The sequence below is a fragment of the Fundulus heteroclitus genome, chromosome 17 (genome assembly GCF_011125445.2).
Source record: "Fundulus heteroclitus isolate FHET01 chromosome 17, MU-UCD_Fhet_4.1, whole genome shotgun sequence".
Classification (NCBI taxonomy): Eukaryota; Metazoa; Chordata; class Actinopteri; order Cyprinodontiformes; family Fundulidae; genus Fundulus; species Fundulus heteroclitus.
Window position 1 is genome coordinate 17290182 of NC_046377.1, and position 15862 is coordinate 17306043.

General features: G+C 42.1%; 1 protein-coding gene across 2 annotated transcripts; it reads right to left on the bottom strand.

The window, feature by feature from the left end:
- Positions 1 to 1174: 1174 nt before the first annotated feature.
- Positions 1175 to 15363, bottom strand: usp44 (ubiquitin specific peptidase 44). Of its 2 annotated transcripts, none has more exons than XM_012873836.3 (6): positions 15015 to 15363; positions 9472 to 11174; positions 5663 to 5861; positions 4775 to 4886; positions 4418 to 4668; positions 1175 to 2524 (listed from the first exon to the last, which is right to left on the bottom strand). In XM_012873836.3, exons 2-6 carry the CDS (start codon positions 11014 to 11016, stop codon positions 2400 to 2402), a joined length of 2232 nt encoding a protein of 743 aa, XP_012729290.2. In that variant the 5' UTR covers positions 11017 to 11174; positions 15015 to 15363; the 3' UTR covers positions 1175 to 2399. The 2 variants fall into 2 exon arrangements, with proteins under 2 accessions (XP_012729290.2, XP_012729291.2); XM_012873837.3 differs by having other exon boundaries at positions 4775 to 4883; positions 15015 to 15362.
- Between the last annotated feature and the right edge of the window lie 499 nt (positions 15364 to 15862).

Consider the following 15862-nt stretch of genomic DNA (forward strand, 5'->3'; position numbering starts at 1 on the left):
GGCAGAGCAGAGACTGATTATTGTAATGTGTGATCTGTGTTAAATTAAAATGTATGACGTGATCATAGTGTTTGGTTATGTGTCAAGCTAGTTGTAGTTTATGGAGGTTTTCTGGAGGACAGGGAGTTTAAACTGTAAAGTGGACTGTGGACCAGTTTGGCAAAAGTGTGAAGAAAGAACATGATGTTGCAAATATGAAAGTTAACCAGCCAGATGATGTTCTTGGTGTGGAAAGTGAAGGAGAGGATGGCGAGGGTTATCTAGGATGACGTCCAAGTTTCTGAAGAGACAGGAAAGGCATTGAATATTGTAAAACTAACAGATTTGGTTAAAGTTGACTTTACACAATAAGCAAGTGAGGTAACTAATGAGGCATGACGTCCACGGTCCCGGGAATATATGGGTTGACTAACCCCTGCACTAGTCTGTGCTGTTTTCTCAGAAATAATATGCGCATGCGTACAAAACCCGCCACACATCGGCAGAATAAAATTTCCCATCGGAAGAAAACAGGGTTAAATTGTTGCTTTAAAGAACTATATTTGGATTTATTTTTGTCCGGTTAAGAAGAAATGTTTTTTATGCGACGTATTATGTGTTAAAATATGTAATTTGATAACAATTGTTTTGTTTTAGAGCGAGTTAAGGCTCTTTTTACTAGTTGGGGGCGGAGCTTACATTTAAAACTAGCTGACCTTACTTCTAGTTCGAAGTTGTGCAGAATCAGCAATATTCAGGAGCTTGTAACACAAACAATACTCCCGTTACTCTTGTTTTGCTTTCACGTTTTTTTTTTTTTTACTTTTTTTTTTTTATTGTAGACACCCGTTATGTTGAGCACGTGCACAATAGTAAGAAAAATTCCCGTTTATACAAGACACCAGGACTATTTTAAACCATTATTCCGACACTCGTTTTCAAATTATGCCAATTTAAACCTGGCGATTTTAATTATTGTACTTTAAAGGCAGACTAAGCCTCTTTTTAGATTACTATGACCTCTATTTGAAACATTACTTTCATTGACTCGGTTTATAAAAACTATCTTGGTGTAAAGATATGCATTTTCATTTAATAAGTTAAATAATCATGTTTCATTGCTCAGTAATTCTACTGGAATTAAATATATATTCATATGTAAAAAAAACAAACAAACCAAAAAACACCGTTTTTGTAGAAAAATGAAAAAAATAATCTCATTTATTGAGGTAATTTTTTCTAGAAATAAAAATTGAGGTAACAATTTGCATAGCTTCCATAAAATTTACAAACATTCTTAAAAACAAAAAAAAACGCACCACGGAGTAGTAACCGAAGAAAACAACAAAGATCAGACGGTGAAACCTTTTTTAAACATAAAACGTGAAGTGTGCTGTGATTCTCTAATGAACAACAAAAAAAAAAAAAAAATAGGGGAGCCAAATTCAAACAGTGAAACCTTAAACAGCTGCTGGTGTTGAAGGAGGGGCTCGTGTGAAAATTTAACAGTTGACGGTCGCTTCTGGAGATCGTATAAAAATACATTCATAGCCTAAATGCTGGTTTCTGTGGAACGCTCTGCCGCAGATTCCACTTTTGCTGAATTTTATAAGACCTATAAAAATAACCTAGGATTTGACGACAAAAGGACACTTTTTCTATTAATGTCTGGCTGGGGGTAGTTCAGACTCTTAAAGCAGATACATTCTGGAGCAGAAAGGTGGCAGCACCATGCTGAAGGTTTTCCCTTTCGGAAAGTTTTCTTCATCTCAAACGGTTCTAAGAATGTACTTAAATTTTTTTTCCTCCTAGACTTTGGCTGGGATTCTGCTTCAGAGCCAGGACCACTTCAGAGCAAAACCCAAATTTCCTGTCCTGGATGTTTATTTTTTTTCATTTTCTTCCTTTAAAACAACCGTTATTTGTCCAAAAACTGTAGAAACTAGTGCATTTCTGGCAGGAAAAAGGACCCAAACGGGACCCCGGGTCTCATCTTGAGCGAGTGACTTGTTAACCTACATCCAGTTCAACGATCTAAAGTGACTGAGAAACATTTTACGATCAACGGAGCTGGCAGACGAAGCGCTCCCTGCCGGCCGGCCGCTACGGAGACAAACCTTGGCTGATACTCTCTTCTTTATAAAATACAAATGTACATTTAAAAAAAAAAAAAAAAAAATCACAACATTTTCTTTTCAAATACCTACACGTATAAACACCATATACAACAAGTTCACAAAGCAGAACCAGATTTTTTTCAAAAAGAAAGAGTCTTTCCTCTTTTCTTTTTCCCTAACATAGAAAAATAGACCAAAAAGTCCCATGATGCCAGGTTTTAGAAGAAATACTGGAGAAGAGGAGCTACGGATGGTGTTTTGCTGAGATCGTCTCGCTGAGGTGAAGGTTTGGGGGTCCTGGTTCTATAGTGGCCGGTCTTTGTCCTGAGTTACTCGCTGTGTGTAGAATAGGATGTAGGCCTGAGCCCGGCAGACCTCGTCCGCTGAGCACACATTCAGTTTAGAGTCGTTACAGTGAACCCAGAAGCCTGGAGGAGGAGAGAAGCAACCAGTTCAAGCTAAAAGCAAACACAGTTACTCCTAAATCAGCACAAAGGAATGCCATTACCTCACTTTTACACAATAAAAACGTTTGTTGACGCCTCCAGTTTCAAAAAGCAAAAACCCAAGTTCTGGATAAAGAGATTATTTGGACCCCACTGGCTGAAATCTGGCAGATAGAACACCAGACTATCGTGTAATCCTTCATCCGTTTGGTGTTTTTAGAGATCGGGTCACGAAAATGAAATTCTGGGCCTTATGTAAGGATGAGCTCAGGGCAAATCTCCCCCCATCCTCACTGTAAGCTCACTTCATTAATATCTCTGGCACATTTTCGATGTTGTATAAAGCAAAATATATATATATTATATTTATTTTCTTCACTGCCAGCCCAAAAAAGGTAAAAATTCTACTCATATTTGCTTTTATTTGCAGAAAAAAATAAATTTTTAGCCATTTCTGGGGGAAATGTGAACGAACTGGTGAAAAAAAGAGATTCCCTACTAAACACAGTACTAATAATAAAAATAAGTAGAGAAAAAAAAAAAGATTTCAGCCTTTAATGTTTTCAGTAAATAGAAAATGAAGAATATTTATTCAGATCTGTTGCAATAAAATACCTAATATTGAAAACCTAAAGAATTTAAAATCAACGTATATTAATTCATTACATTCTGAGCTTACTGCTCTGAAATTCTGAGAATTCTTGTCTAATTATTGTGCTTTAAATCTCTTTTTTTACTTTTACTTTGCACAAAAAAAAATTATTAATCTCCTGAAGCACCTCCTGCATGTTTTAGGTCAGGAGTGTCTAGTCCTCCAGAGCTACTGTCCTGCAACCTTTAGGCTTCGTTCACACTGCAGCCTGAAGTGATCCAATTGCATTTTTTTTTGCCCATATGCGACCTGGATCTGATCTTTTCATGACAGTCTGAAAAACACAGATCGGATTTTTTTAAATGTGACCCAGGCCACTTGGATATGTGGTCCTGAATCCGATACGTATCTGATTTTTTTTCTAATGTGACCTGTGTCTGTACGTCACTGATACTCGACAAACGCTACTATTCTGCGGGAAGAACAACAACGCTCAGGCATGTGGGAGAAGCAACATCTAGATCAGGCGTGTTCAAAGTGCGGCCCGGGGCCATTTGTGGCCCCTAGACTGATTTTGTGTGGCCCCCCCCCCCCAACAGCATTTGGTCTGATGGAGATGGAAACATTTTATTTCTATTAGGCTTAAATTAATGTAGACAGGTTAAGATCTTACAACTGAAAACATTTGGTACAATACAATATATTCATGTTTTAATAACCAAACTTTTTACATTCTATTTAATTTCATAGAAAATACGACCACATCTGTCTGAGGACTTTAACTTAGATGCAATTTTTTGTGCATTTAAAGCGTTTTTTTTTTTTTTTTTCATCAAATAATTTATTAAAATTAGCTAAATAAAACAATTGTTTTAAAATAATTACCGGCCAAAAACCTGTTGCCATATTGTGAGACCAAAAATAATTCATTTAATTTTTATTTTCAGTCAAGTCTATTGAGTTTCTAACATAAAGAAAATGTGCAAAACCCTTTTTTAACTTTGGATCTGCAGTGATTTAACATCCTCTTCCTTCAGAAAATTGGAATAATTAGTTTAATTGAAATAGTCATATTTTGTAAAGCAGGTAAAAGAATCACAACATAATTTTTGGGTTATTTTCTATCGATATTATACATTTTTTGGCCCTTGAGAACATTTGACCTCAGAATTTTGGCCCACATGCCAAAAAGTTTGGACACCCCTGATCTAGATAAATTAATGTAGACCAGACCCCCCCCCCCCCACACACACACACACACACACACACACTTTATTCCTCACCTCCCTCTGTGTTGTAGCAGTAGGCAGTGTAGTGGCCCGACCCAAAGCCCTTCCCATGATGCATCACCACAGCAGAGAGCTCGTACAGGAAGTGCTTTGGGCACGGCGACCCCGCGGGGCTGGGGCTGCTGGCGTTGGAGCAGGCCACGCCTTTAGGCGAGGATTCCCTGCAGCAGTAGGGCTCCATGTTCAGGAGCTGGTCGAAGCTGACGTGGACTCCGATCTTCTCCCGGTGGTTCCGCCCGGACCACCTGCGGGTCGGCCGAGGAAAACCAGGGAGCACGCGGTTAAGTTTAACGAGCTTAACGAGCTTTAAAGGCGGCAGAAAGCAGCGCCTGCTTTAACGCGTGATCTCACCTGAAGCGTTTGAGGTGGAGCCTGAGGACCTGAGGCAGTTTGTAGACCATCAGCTGCTTCTGCGCTTCGGTCAGGATGACGGCTTTGGAGAACGTCCGTCGTCTGGCTGCTGCTGTAAGAAGGTAAAATACAGTTTTATGACAACAGACGCCTTTAAAGCAGCATGATAAAAGCGGACGTCGCTCACCGTTAGGGCTGAACAATTTTGGAAAATATTCTAATTGCGATTTTTTTTTTCTTAATATTGCGATTTAATGCAATTTTATCCCCCCCAGTTTAATTTATCACGTGTTTTAAAATATATACAAACAACAAATCAACTTGTTTCCTCGCTGTGCAGATTAGTTGCTAAAAGACCCACAGCATCTAAACTCAGAGCAGAAATGATTGCGTTCTGCCTACGATATATTTCAACCAAAATTGCAATTTTGACTTTTCTCCGCATTAACCACAAGCAACACAAATGGCCTCTAAATAAAGATGTTTGTAAACAAGGACTATTTTAAACATGAACTTTTAATGTTTCTATTGATCGGAGTATTATTCAAGAGAACAGCTTTTAATTTAATTGGACATCAATCCTTGTTGAACATAAAGCGCAACCAACAAGCAAGTCTATGTATTAAACTGACTGACCACGACTTAATGCTCTGTATGATTATATAAACTCTATAACAAGTAATAAAATTAGATTATCTCACTGCTGCAACTGTCTTCCCTTCCATATGGAGGCAAACCCACTTTAAACATTTTACCAACACCTAATGGACGTGTCTAATTCACTAATTGTTACATAACCAAAAATTGCAGACCTCTGCGTTTGGAAATTGCGTTTTTTTAAATCACGATTATATTGAAAATGCGATTAATTGTTCAGCTCCTACTCACCGTTGCACTGGTCGCAGGCGTAGATGTTCCCCTCCAGGGCTTCCGTCTCTGTGAACTTGGCCAGCATCTCCGTCAAGTGGCAGGAGACCTGGGCGGCCGACTCTCTGCTGTTGCTGTGGTAACGCTCGGGGAACTCCAGGGACAGGTCCCAGAACGGCTCCACCGTGTTGGAGCGATGGCTGCAGGCCAAACACGTCACCTGCAGACACAGCGGAGGACTCGGTGAGCGTGGCTCCTCCTGTTGGGCACGTGGCTGCCGTGATGCAGACGTATTATAATGATTTCCCTCTTTGCCATGTGTTTTATTCAGCCCCCCCCCCCCCCAGAACAAAACCTTATCTGTAATTAAAGGCTGCAGGTCTAGGCGCTGACATTTCCACTTGTTCTTGTTTGCAGAACAGCTCCAGCTCAGTCAGACTGGACGGAGAGCATCTGTGTACGTCTGTTTTAATGTATTCTGTTATATGCGAGTCTGGACTTTGACTAGGCCATTTGAACGCTTGAGTCTGATTTGCTCTAAACCACAGGTGTCAAACTCAAGGCCCGCGGGCCGAATCCGGCCCGTCAAGGTAAATAATCCGGCCCTCAAGAGCCAAAGAAAAGGCACATCATGTCATAAAGTAGAGGCATATATCCTTTTAAAGTGTATAAAGTGGCTAAATCTGTGCCTCCTGTAAGTGTAACTCACCCCAATATCAACTTTTTTTTGCAGATAAACTGTATATACTGGGCCTAAGGTTGCTACTTTTATGTTACTGTGCATTTTTTATGCTTCTATGTGAACTGGAATGAAATTATGAAATGAAAGGTATCGTCTATACACGTGCAACCGGCCCTTTTAATGACTTCATGACGCCAAAGTGGCCCTATATAGAAATGAGTTTGACACCCCTGCTCTAAACGATTTTATTGCAGCTCTGGCTATGAGTTTAGGGTCGTGAACGCCCACAGCAGCCGAAGGTCTTCTGCACAGACTAACAGGTTTTCTTCCAGCACCGCCCCGTATTTCCATATAACATGTGCAATAACCTATTTAATTCAATTCAATTTTATTTATATAGCGCCAAATCATGAAACATGTCATCTCAAGGCACTTTACAAAATCAAGTTCAATCATATTATACAGATTGGGTCAGACTATACAGATTGGTCAAAATGTCCTATATAAACAAGGTGCTATAACACGTGCAATAATCCTGTATAAAGTGTATAATAACATATGTGCAATAACCTATTTATACATAGGAGTGTACAGAATTGTATATAGCTGTATAACTGTATCTAACTGATTCTACTTACCTGCTTTGACACCTTCTTCTGACTTTTGACTATTGAGCCGATGGGACAAGTGAATTTCTCCACTGTGAGATCAGTTATCTTAACTTATCTTATCTTATTTAGGCTCATCTCTGATCAGCTTCCTTCATTTCCAGCTGAACAAAAAAATCTAATATTTTTAAATAAGTGTGTAATATCACTCCTTCACGTCTACAGCTCTCTATCCGTCTCTGTATGGAGGACAGAGTAGCTGGACTACACTGCCCTGTTTCTAACATAAGGCCAAAATAAACATAACCTTTATATTGAATTAACTTACTAGGTTTATTGTTTCTAGCGCATACTATGGGCTGCCTTACATGAATGCTCTCCTAGTTTAGACTTTACAGTCAGGCAGTCTTGTAGACAGCTCAGGGGTCCTATCAGGTAGTGGCACAGTATCACATTGCTAACCAAAGTCATACTTATACATTTTAACAGATTTTTGAGCGCATTGTATCACATAAACTCAGTCAGGAAACATAAAAGTAATGATTTATAAGGCGAACCATCAGTTTTTGAGAAAATTTAAGGATTCTTAATTGTGCCTTATAGTCAGAAAAATACAGTAAGCTGATTTTGTGCTACAGAGAGTGTAATATATCAAACGTTAATCCGTTTCCAGTTTCTCCCGCTTTGACCAGCAATGAATCATGGGAGAGGGTGAGGCGTGAAGGATGCGCTGGACTCGTCTTTCAATAGAGCTGGACAATATATCCAGATAAAAGAAAAAGACGAGATGAGATTTTATTTCTTATAAATGGTCCGTGTGTTATAATTGTGATTTTATGTGTCCTAGTAGGTTATTTCTCCGGCGACGTCTCTCATATTTATCTACAGCTGTTTAACAAATTTGGAATAAAGCTTTGATTCAGAGATGCCTTTTTAAAAAGTATTTTATGAGAAGAAAAACAGATCGCAGGGTTTCCTCTAGGATTTTTTTTTTTTATGAGTGAATAAGTGATTGAAGCTGTGTGTGAATCAAATTCAGGGATTTTTTTTAGTGCAACAGTTTCAGAGACAAAAAGACCATTTTAAAAAATATATTTGTGCAACGAGGCAGCAGCATCTGAGCCGAAAAGTCGCCATTAAAACAAAAAAGTCGCTTTTTGAAAGAAAGCAACAAAGACGCTTTGCAGCCATACAGGAAGGAGCAGGCGGGTGGTTTTTTTTCAAAATAAAGTACATCTTAACGTTTCAAGACATTTGAATTCCTTTTTAAACTCGTATTATAGTCGGTATAAGCACGCAAACATAGCCTATACATAATATAGGACATCTATATATTATATGTCTTACATCCTTTAACACTTTTTTTTAAACTTCATTCTGAAGGTGTGACAGCTTTTATTTTGCCGTGGCGGTGCGCCACGATCAACTGCATGTTGTGCAAACCCTGTATCAAGATAAATATATCGCTAATCAGCCTAAATATATTTATAAGAGGGTTTCTACACTGCAAAAACAGACCTAAAAATAAGTCAAATGTTCTTAAAATTTGTGTTTTTGACCTAGATTTGAGTAGTTAAATAAGACTATCTGGCAATGGAATGAGTATTTTGACCCCTAAAATAAAATAATTAGACATCCTGCACTTGAAGTAAGATGATGGAGATGAGTTGTTCCTATTTTAAGTGCAAAAATCTCATTCCATTGGCAGATCATCTTGTTTACCTGCTCAAATCAAGGACAGATACACTCATTTTAAGAAAATATTACTTATTTTTAGTTCTGTTTTTGCAGTGTAAGAAGAAAATAATTTTTGCTCCGATAGCTTCTTGGCCCAAAATACAACCTTAGACAATAAAAATCAAAACGTCTCTTCAGTCTGGATCATGTCGGCTACAAAAGTGGAGATGGTAGATAAAAAAAAAAGAAAAAGATCCTCAAGATAAAATTTTGTGCTTCAACACTAACATAGGTGTTTTTCTATTTTTTTTACAAAACACAAATGTGGAGATTTTATGGATATAGTCCCACTAAACTAGAACATCTGTCTGGCTGGAAGCAGCACACTGCAAAAAGGGAATTGAAAATAAGTAAATTTTTCTTGAAATTAATGTATTTCTCCTTGATTTGAGCAGGTAAACAGGATTATTTGCCAATGGAATGAGTATTTTTACCCCTAAAATAAGACAATTAGATATATTGCACTTGAAATAAGATAATAGAGATGAATTGTTCCTATTTTAAGTGTAAAAAACTAATTCCATTGGCAAATAATCTTGTTTACCCGCTCAAATTAAAGAAAAATACTCTCATTTCAAGAAATATTTTCTTATTTTTAGTTCTATTTTTGCAGTGCAGTTTTATTCGACGTCTGAGACGTGGAGTTCGTTATCCCCAAGAATGGATCCATTTAAAAAGCTTATCGAGTTTATTCGTTTTAAATAATCTTTTGTGATAACGGCCAGGAACGTCTGTGGGGTAAAAGATTATTTGGGCTTTCAACGTCAGAATGAAGGTTTTTAAAAGTTGCCAGCGACTCTTACCTGGCTGAGGAGCTGGCCGTGGAAGATGGTGTTGACCACGCTCAGGACCTGCTTGATGAGCCGTTTCTGCGGCACGCCGGCGGCGGTGGTGTGCGTGCCGGTGCTCTCCAGCTCCTGCTGCACCTTGTCCAGCAGCTCGCACAGGAACTCCTGGGCGTCCTGCTGAGCGTAGCCCCTGAACGCCGGGATGAGCTGCCACACCGAGTGCAGCATGGCGAACGGCGAGACCAGCGCCCACTTGCCGGACCACATGACCTGGAACAAGGTGTGCAGCTCGTGGCAGAGGGAGATGTGCTTGGAGCTGGGCTCTTTGGGCTGGATCAGCTCCATGCTGCGGCCCCGCGACGCCCCGCCGCTCAGCCCCGTGCTGGAGCCCGAGCTCGACTGCGGGCCCTTCCTCTGGGACAGGGGGAACTGAGACGTGGTCTTCACCGTCAGCTGGCCGTGGACGGCGGAGGCCAGCAGCTCCAGCGCCTGGGTCAGGTCCAGACGCAGGAAGCACTCCCTGAAGACGTGCAGGTGGCTCAGCACCTGCAGGATGGAGTTCATGTAGCAGGTGTTGCCTAAGTTCCTCAGGCCCGTCACGCCCGGAGTGACCGTGGGCCGCCGCTTGAAGGGCGAGCCGTCCTGCTTGGCGCTGTGCTTGCGGCGGGCCGGGGCGGAGCGAGCGGCGGTCGCTGGAGTTTTGGGTTTAGATTTGGTGCTGGAGGATCGCCTCTGGGATCTGGGACTGGGCTGGGGCTTTTTTGTCCGTCTGGCCTTCTTAGGAGCGCCGGCGGCCGGGCTTCGAGTCCGCGGCCTGCGCGTTTGAGACAAGGCCACTTGAGTTTTCGTCTTTTTGCGGTCCTTCTGGACAGCCGGAGCGGTCGCCGCGTCCACGACTCGCTGGCTTTTCCTCCGCAGGCGCCGGCTCTTCCTGAGAGGCGCCTTCTCCAGTTCCTCCTGCAGCTGCCGCTTCAAGGCGCGCCTCCTCTCCCTGGCCTCCCGTTTCTGTTCCTCCTCCTGCTCCCGCCTCCTCTCTTCTTCCTCCCTCCTCTTCCCGCACTCGGTCAGGCCGAACCAAAGGCGGAAGATGCGTCCGATGAGGGCCCTGCGGCGGTGCCAGAGGGCGGTGAACATGCGGTCCTCGTCCCTCAGCTGCAGCTCGCTGGCGCCGCACGGCATGAGGGCGTCGGGCGCGGCGCTCGCCGAGCGGAGGGTGCGCCCGCTGCGGGTGGTGACCTCGTAGCGCTGGCTCTGGATTGCGCTGAGCGTGCTGCGGAGTAGCTTGAGGTCTCCGGTAGCGTTGTCGTTCAAAACGTAGTCGTCGCACAGGTAGCAGAAAACGTAGAGCTCGTTGACCTCCATCGCCAGCGGGTGGCGCTGCTGCTGGAAGTGCTGAAGCGCGTGCTCCTCGATGTAGCGGCCGCATGCCACGTGCGCGCAGCCCAGGCAGGCCCAGACGGACTCGGTGGTGTTGCAGTCCACGCAATGCCACTTCTGGGGGTTGAGGATGGAGTGGTCCGGGGCCAGGCGCAGCCGCCCCACATGCTTACACCTGTCCATCACACGGGACCGCCGGGCGGCCGGGCGGCCTGCGTCGGTCGGCCGCTGACCGCGGGTCTTGTGTGCGAGGCGGAGAGCGCGCGGGTCGGTTTCAAGCCAGCTTCATATTAGCGCGGTGAGCAGAGAAACGGCGACGTCCCAGGACATGGTCGTGGTTCCTACAGGGAGAAAGAGACTTAGCTCAGAGACGCAGCAACAAAAACGCCTCGATTCACCATCTGGCTCCAAGATCTAGACGTGTTCTTTAAAAACTGTGCTGAGTGTGAATTTTTTCCCTTTTTATGAAAGAATATCAGCGGCTCGCTGATGTCAGCGCTGGATCTAATCTCTGCTTTATGAGACTGAACACAGTAAGCTGACCCTGAGCTTTCCCAGCAGCCACCTGTGTTAATAGTAAAACTAATCTCTAAGGAAATAAGGCTGTACTTTGCGCTTCCAGACAATTTTCAAGATATTGACAAAACCCTACAACCGTGCTAAAATGAAACCATAGCATTAAAAAAGGGGGGGGGGGCACATTTCTGCATTTAAAACAGCCTAAACTGCCATTAGATTCTCATTAGATTCTCAGAATTTGATGCCAGAATTTGATTTTAAAACAAATATATTCCTCCAATAGCTTTAATTTAAAAAACTGAAAAGCAACAACTAAAACTTGATTGGTAGCAGCAAACAAAACACCTGCTAAATGTAGTAATTATGGTTTATTATGCTTTTTAATGAGCGTATTACATATTTTTATAGGTGGACAGAAGCTAAAATATTTCCAAACCACCAATGGCTGAGGGACAGTTCAAGCTGTGTTACTCTATGCTCTTTACAGATAACTGTTAGTGCAAAAATATGTCTACACCTGGCAGGTTTGGGTTTAGAGTATAGGGTAGTTCATTGTTATTGTTTTGAGGCGGGTTTTTCGCGCATGCGCGCCGGACTGGTAGGCAAAAGGCGAACACAATGGCGGACGCAAACAGAGAAACTGACGAGTTCTCCGCGTATTTTTCTTCTTTAGATAACGTACTACAAGATCGTTTTAAGAGTAAGTTGAAGGTTGATGGTATCAGATTGCCAGATCCACACAGCAAAAGCCTTAAGGGACGGAGCGAGTCTGTGAAATGCTGGCCAAGTTTTCTGTACCGCGACATATACAGCCGCCTTATAAACACGGCAGGCCAGTACAGACAGAGAGCACGAAAGCCATGAAACCACTGGACGGCTACAATTATTTTAAATCGGGAAAAAGGCTCCAGCAACGCCCGCGACGCCATGAGGGATTAATCGGTCAGAAAATGGATGGATGGATGGATGTTGTTCACACATGTTTGTGCAACAGCACAAAGCGGCGTCGGACACAGGCCGCGTCTCAGCAGAGGCCCGGTAGGTTAAAAAAAAAAAAATTTCACTACGGATTATTTAGGTGTTTTTGTCTTGTTAAAATGGGTGGCGGTGTCGGCGACATTGCAGCGTAAACACAGAAGTACTAGCGCCCGTGAACCGGGGCGTAATAGCAGCAGCAGCGGCTGTAGCCCCTGCTGCTAGCTGCTGCTAGCCGCCCCGGCCCGGCCCGTGTAGCCGTAAACACTACACGGGCCGGCGCCGCCGGCTACACGGGCCGGGGCGCCGGCCCGTGTAGCCGGCGGCGCCGGCCCGTGTAGTGTTTACGCAGCAGCCGCTGGCTGCTGCCGCAGCCCGTGAACTGGCAGAGCAGCCGCTGCCTGCTCCGCCGCTGCTGCTTGGCTGCTGCTGCTACCGCTTCTCCGGCCCGTGTAGCGATCTGTGTACCCTCCGCTGCTATTTAAGTAGAACAATGACTAGAGCAGAATTAAGTTGTATTTACCGGAGATGAAGTGTAGACTGCAAATTCTGTCGTAGTACGATGCCCCCCCCCAGTCCATTGGGAGTGTCTGCCTGCGCTCTTTTCATTGAAAATATCCATTTCTTTCTTCGTCCTTCCTCCTTTGGAAAACGACAGAAACGTACATCCAACGATTTGGAATGCCTCTCTGTGCAACCGGGAGCACAACAAGTCGTAGGCATTGCTTAGATTCCATAAATAAACGAAGTAAAAGTACGCTCTAAATCACCCGTTTTGTCATGTAGTAGACGAGAACAGTACTGTTTTCTGCCTACCAGCGGGACCCGGATGTAGCGCTGACGTCACGCGGGACGTCACACGTGAACTACCCTATTACTCCATTTACAGTTTTATTTTTCTTACTCATTTCCTTTTGAACAAAACCTGTCCTGGTGGATGGAAAATAATCTTTTATACCTAGCTAAACTCAGATGTGAACCATTAACCTAATCCTTTGCTATAAATAGTAATGGAAATGTAAAATGTCACTAGGCCAGCACCAACAGCAGCAAAGTAGCAGGAATTTGCCTTTATTTTAAGCTAATAAGCTAACAGATCGAAGCTAATAAAGACCATAAATGTTCCAATAGTTGCTTCTTGCACTGTTTTCCCTCTTCTTTTTATACCAACGCTGCATATGTCAAATGTTTTAAGTATCCGAGTACCTTTATCAGAACCTTCAGACAATTTCCACCCAATGATCAGGCAAGCCAGAATATTATAGCAGCCAGGTGTTTGCTGTGAGGGTAAATGTTGACGCGTTGTACTTGAGGATATATTTAAACACATGTGGTATTAGTCTGGATGCCCCACTTTCTCTTGATCAGCAAAGTTTTAATTTATTATCTAACAATTAGTACTTTGCTAAAAGAATGTCCAGAGACTTTGATTGGTTAAAACAACCAAATAATGTTATTTAATGTTTACAAGTACCTATATACTAAAAAGAAAAAAGATTTGATAAATGAGTTCATAGTTAATTAGCCGGGAAAATGTCTTGCCTTTTATCTGAAATTGGAAATTGTTTTATCTTGATTTTAGGATCATGTTGACTTTGGCTGAGTGTCTTGGTTTCAAGGCAAATTATTAAGATATTTTTTAAAGAGTATAAAAATACCATCAGCTGTTACAAACGCGCTGAATGATCTGAATACGTCTATTACATGTTAACCCACATTATTCTGGTTCTTTTAATCCTCTTTAAGAGGAAATCATTCTTTTTGACAACAAACTCTAGAAACTTTTGCAAACGTAAAATGTTAAACTGTCTAAATGTATTATAGGCTTTTTAGTAGGCAAATCAAGGGGTGTGCATAGGACTCGTGTCGATACTTGCGCTTGTTTACTTTTTTATGGTGCTGGAGTGGGCGTGTTTATTCATTTTTATAGACAATAAATATGAATAATAATATCACTACATGACATATTTCACTTTTGTTAAAATAAAATAGCCTATTACTACCACGGAACCTTCGCTGACGCCGCATATTGAAATCAGAGTTGTATAAATCGGCATCGGGAGTCGTGATTGTTCTGAGAGCCAGCCAGGATTTATCAGCGAGTTAGCGCGCTTTGACTGGGTTGCCCTTGTGGTTGCCTGGTCTGAGCATGAAACTTAGTTGTTGCATAAATGCATAACAACCACCCCTCCAACCGAAGACAACCGCTATGCGGTAAAAATAAAAAAATACATACATTTACAGCAGCATTAAAAACGTCTTCTATTTAATTATGCTAACAGTTAAAAAAGTGCTGCATCCTAACTGCTAATGTGAGCCAGCTAGCTAAAGCTAAGCTGAAAGCTATGAGAATTATAAAATAAAATCCAAACCCGGCCGCTGAACATACAATAGAGACACCAACATTAGGCCATTTAAATTTGAATTAGACTTCAACTAACAATTTCTGACACTTATTATCCACGTTCTCACATTTGTGATTAAGAGATTAGTGAGCCGCTAATATTAGCCTAGCATGCTAACTAGCATTTAGCTAGCCGGGCTAATATCCCAACAAGTTCACGCGTGAGAGGTGCCGCGGTTCACGGCGTTCATCGGGACTTTCCCACCGACTCTCTGGCTACGTTCAACCGGTGATCTTGAAGACAAGAAGGACTTATTATTTTTATGGAAAGAACGCGGCTTACCGAGGATCTCCTTCACGGCTGTTACTCCACTGTTTCTAAAATGTTCGCCATCTTGTCAATCTCTGTCGCGTGGTCGGAGCGCGTCCACGAGACGTGACGTTTCTGTTGTTGTTTATACTGATGCGGCCGGTTTACTCCTATTTACCGTTCATTCCAAGCCAAATTTGAGTCGCGCATTTCCGGTTATTGGCGGCTTCAAACGTGTTTGTTCTTACGCGCGTGTATCTTAGACCAATTTGAATGTCGCGCTTTCGAATTAGTAGTTTTAAGAAGTATATTTTTTAAGAGGAATAACTTGCATAAGAGGAAACCGCCACAGCATGTAGATAATGTGTAATACACCCACTGCTCCGTGTGTATTACTACTACCATAGACATAATATAAGAGTAGACGCGTCATTGGGCGGGTTCTGCCTATGCTGCGATGCGTCAGAGCGTCCGCCATCTTAAATGTGGCAAATCGGCAGTTACTCAGTCACTTAAACAGTATCAGAGGGACTTTAATCTCTGAATATACTTTGTATTCGTAGTATTTCTTTTTTGTAATATTACAAGTTTATTTTCGTATCCCTTTAGCTTCATTCTCCTGAATTTATTCTCCTAAAGAATAAAAATAATTAAAATAATCTAACCTGGCCCTATTACTCCAGGAGTGAAATAATTCTGCAAACTGTGATTATTCTGGAAATGTTTCCCCTTAATTCTCATAATATGATGTTTTTATAATAACATTATCACTTTTGTGTTTGTTAGTTTATTTTTACTTTAGGACTTTTTTTTCCTCATATTATTAATTTTACCTCTTTAATACTCACCCAAAAAGTCTGTTCCTAAAGGTTCACATGTGA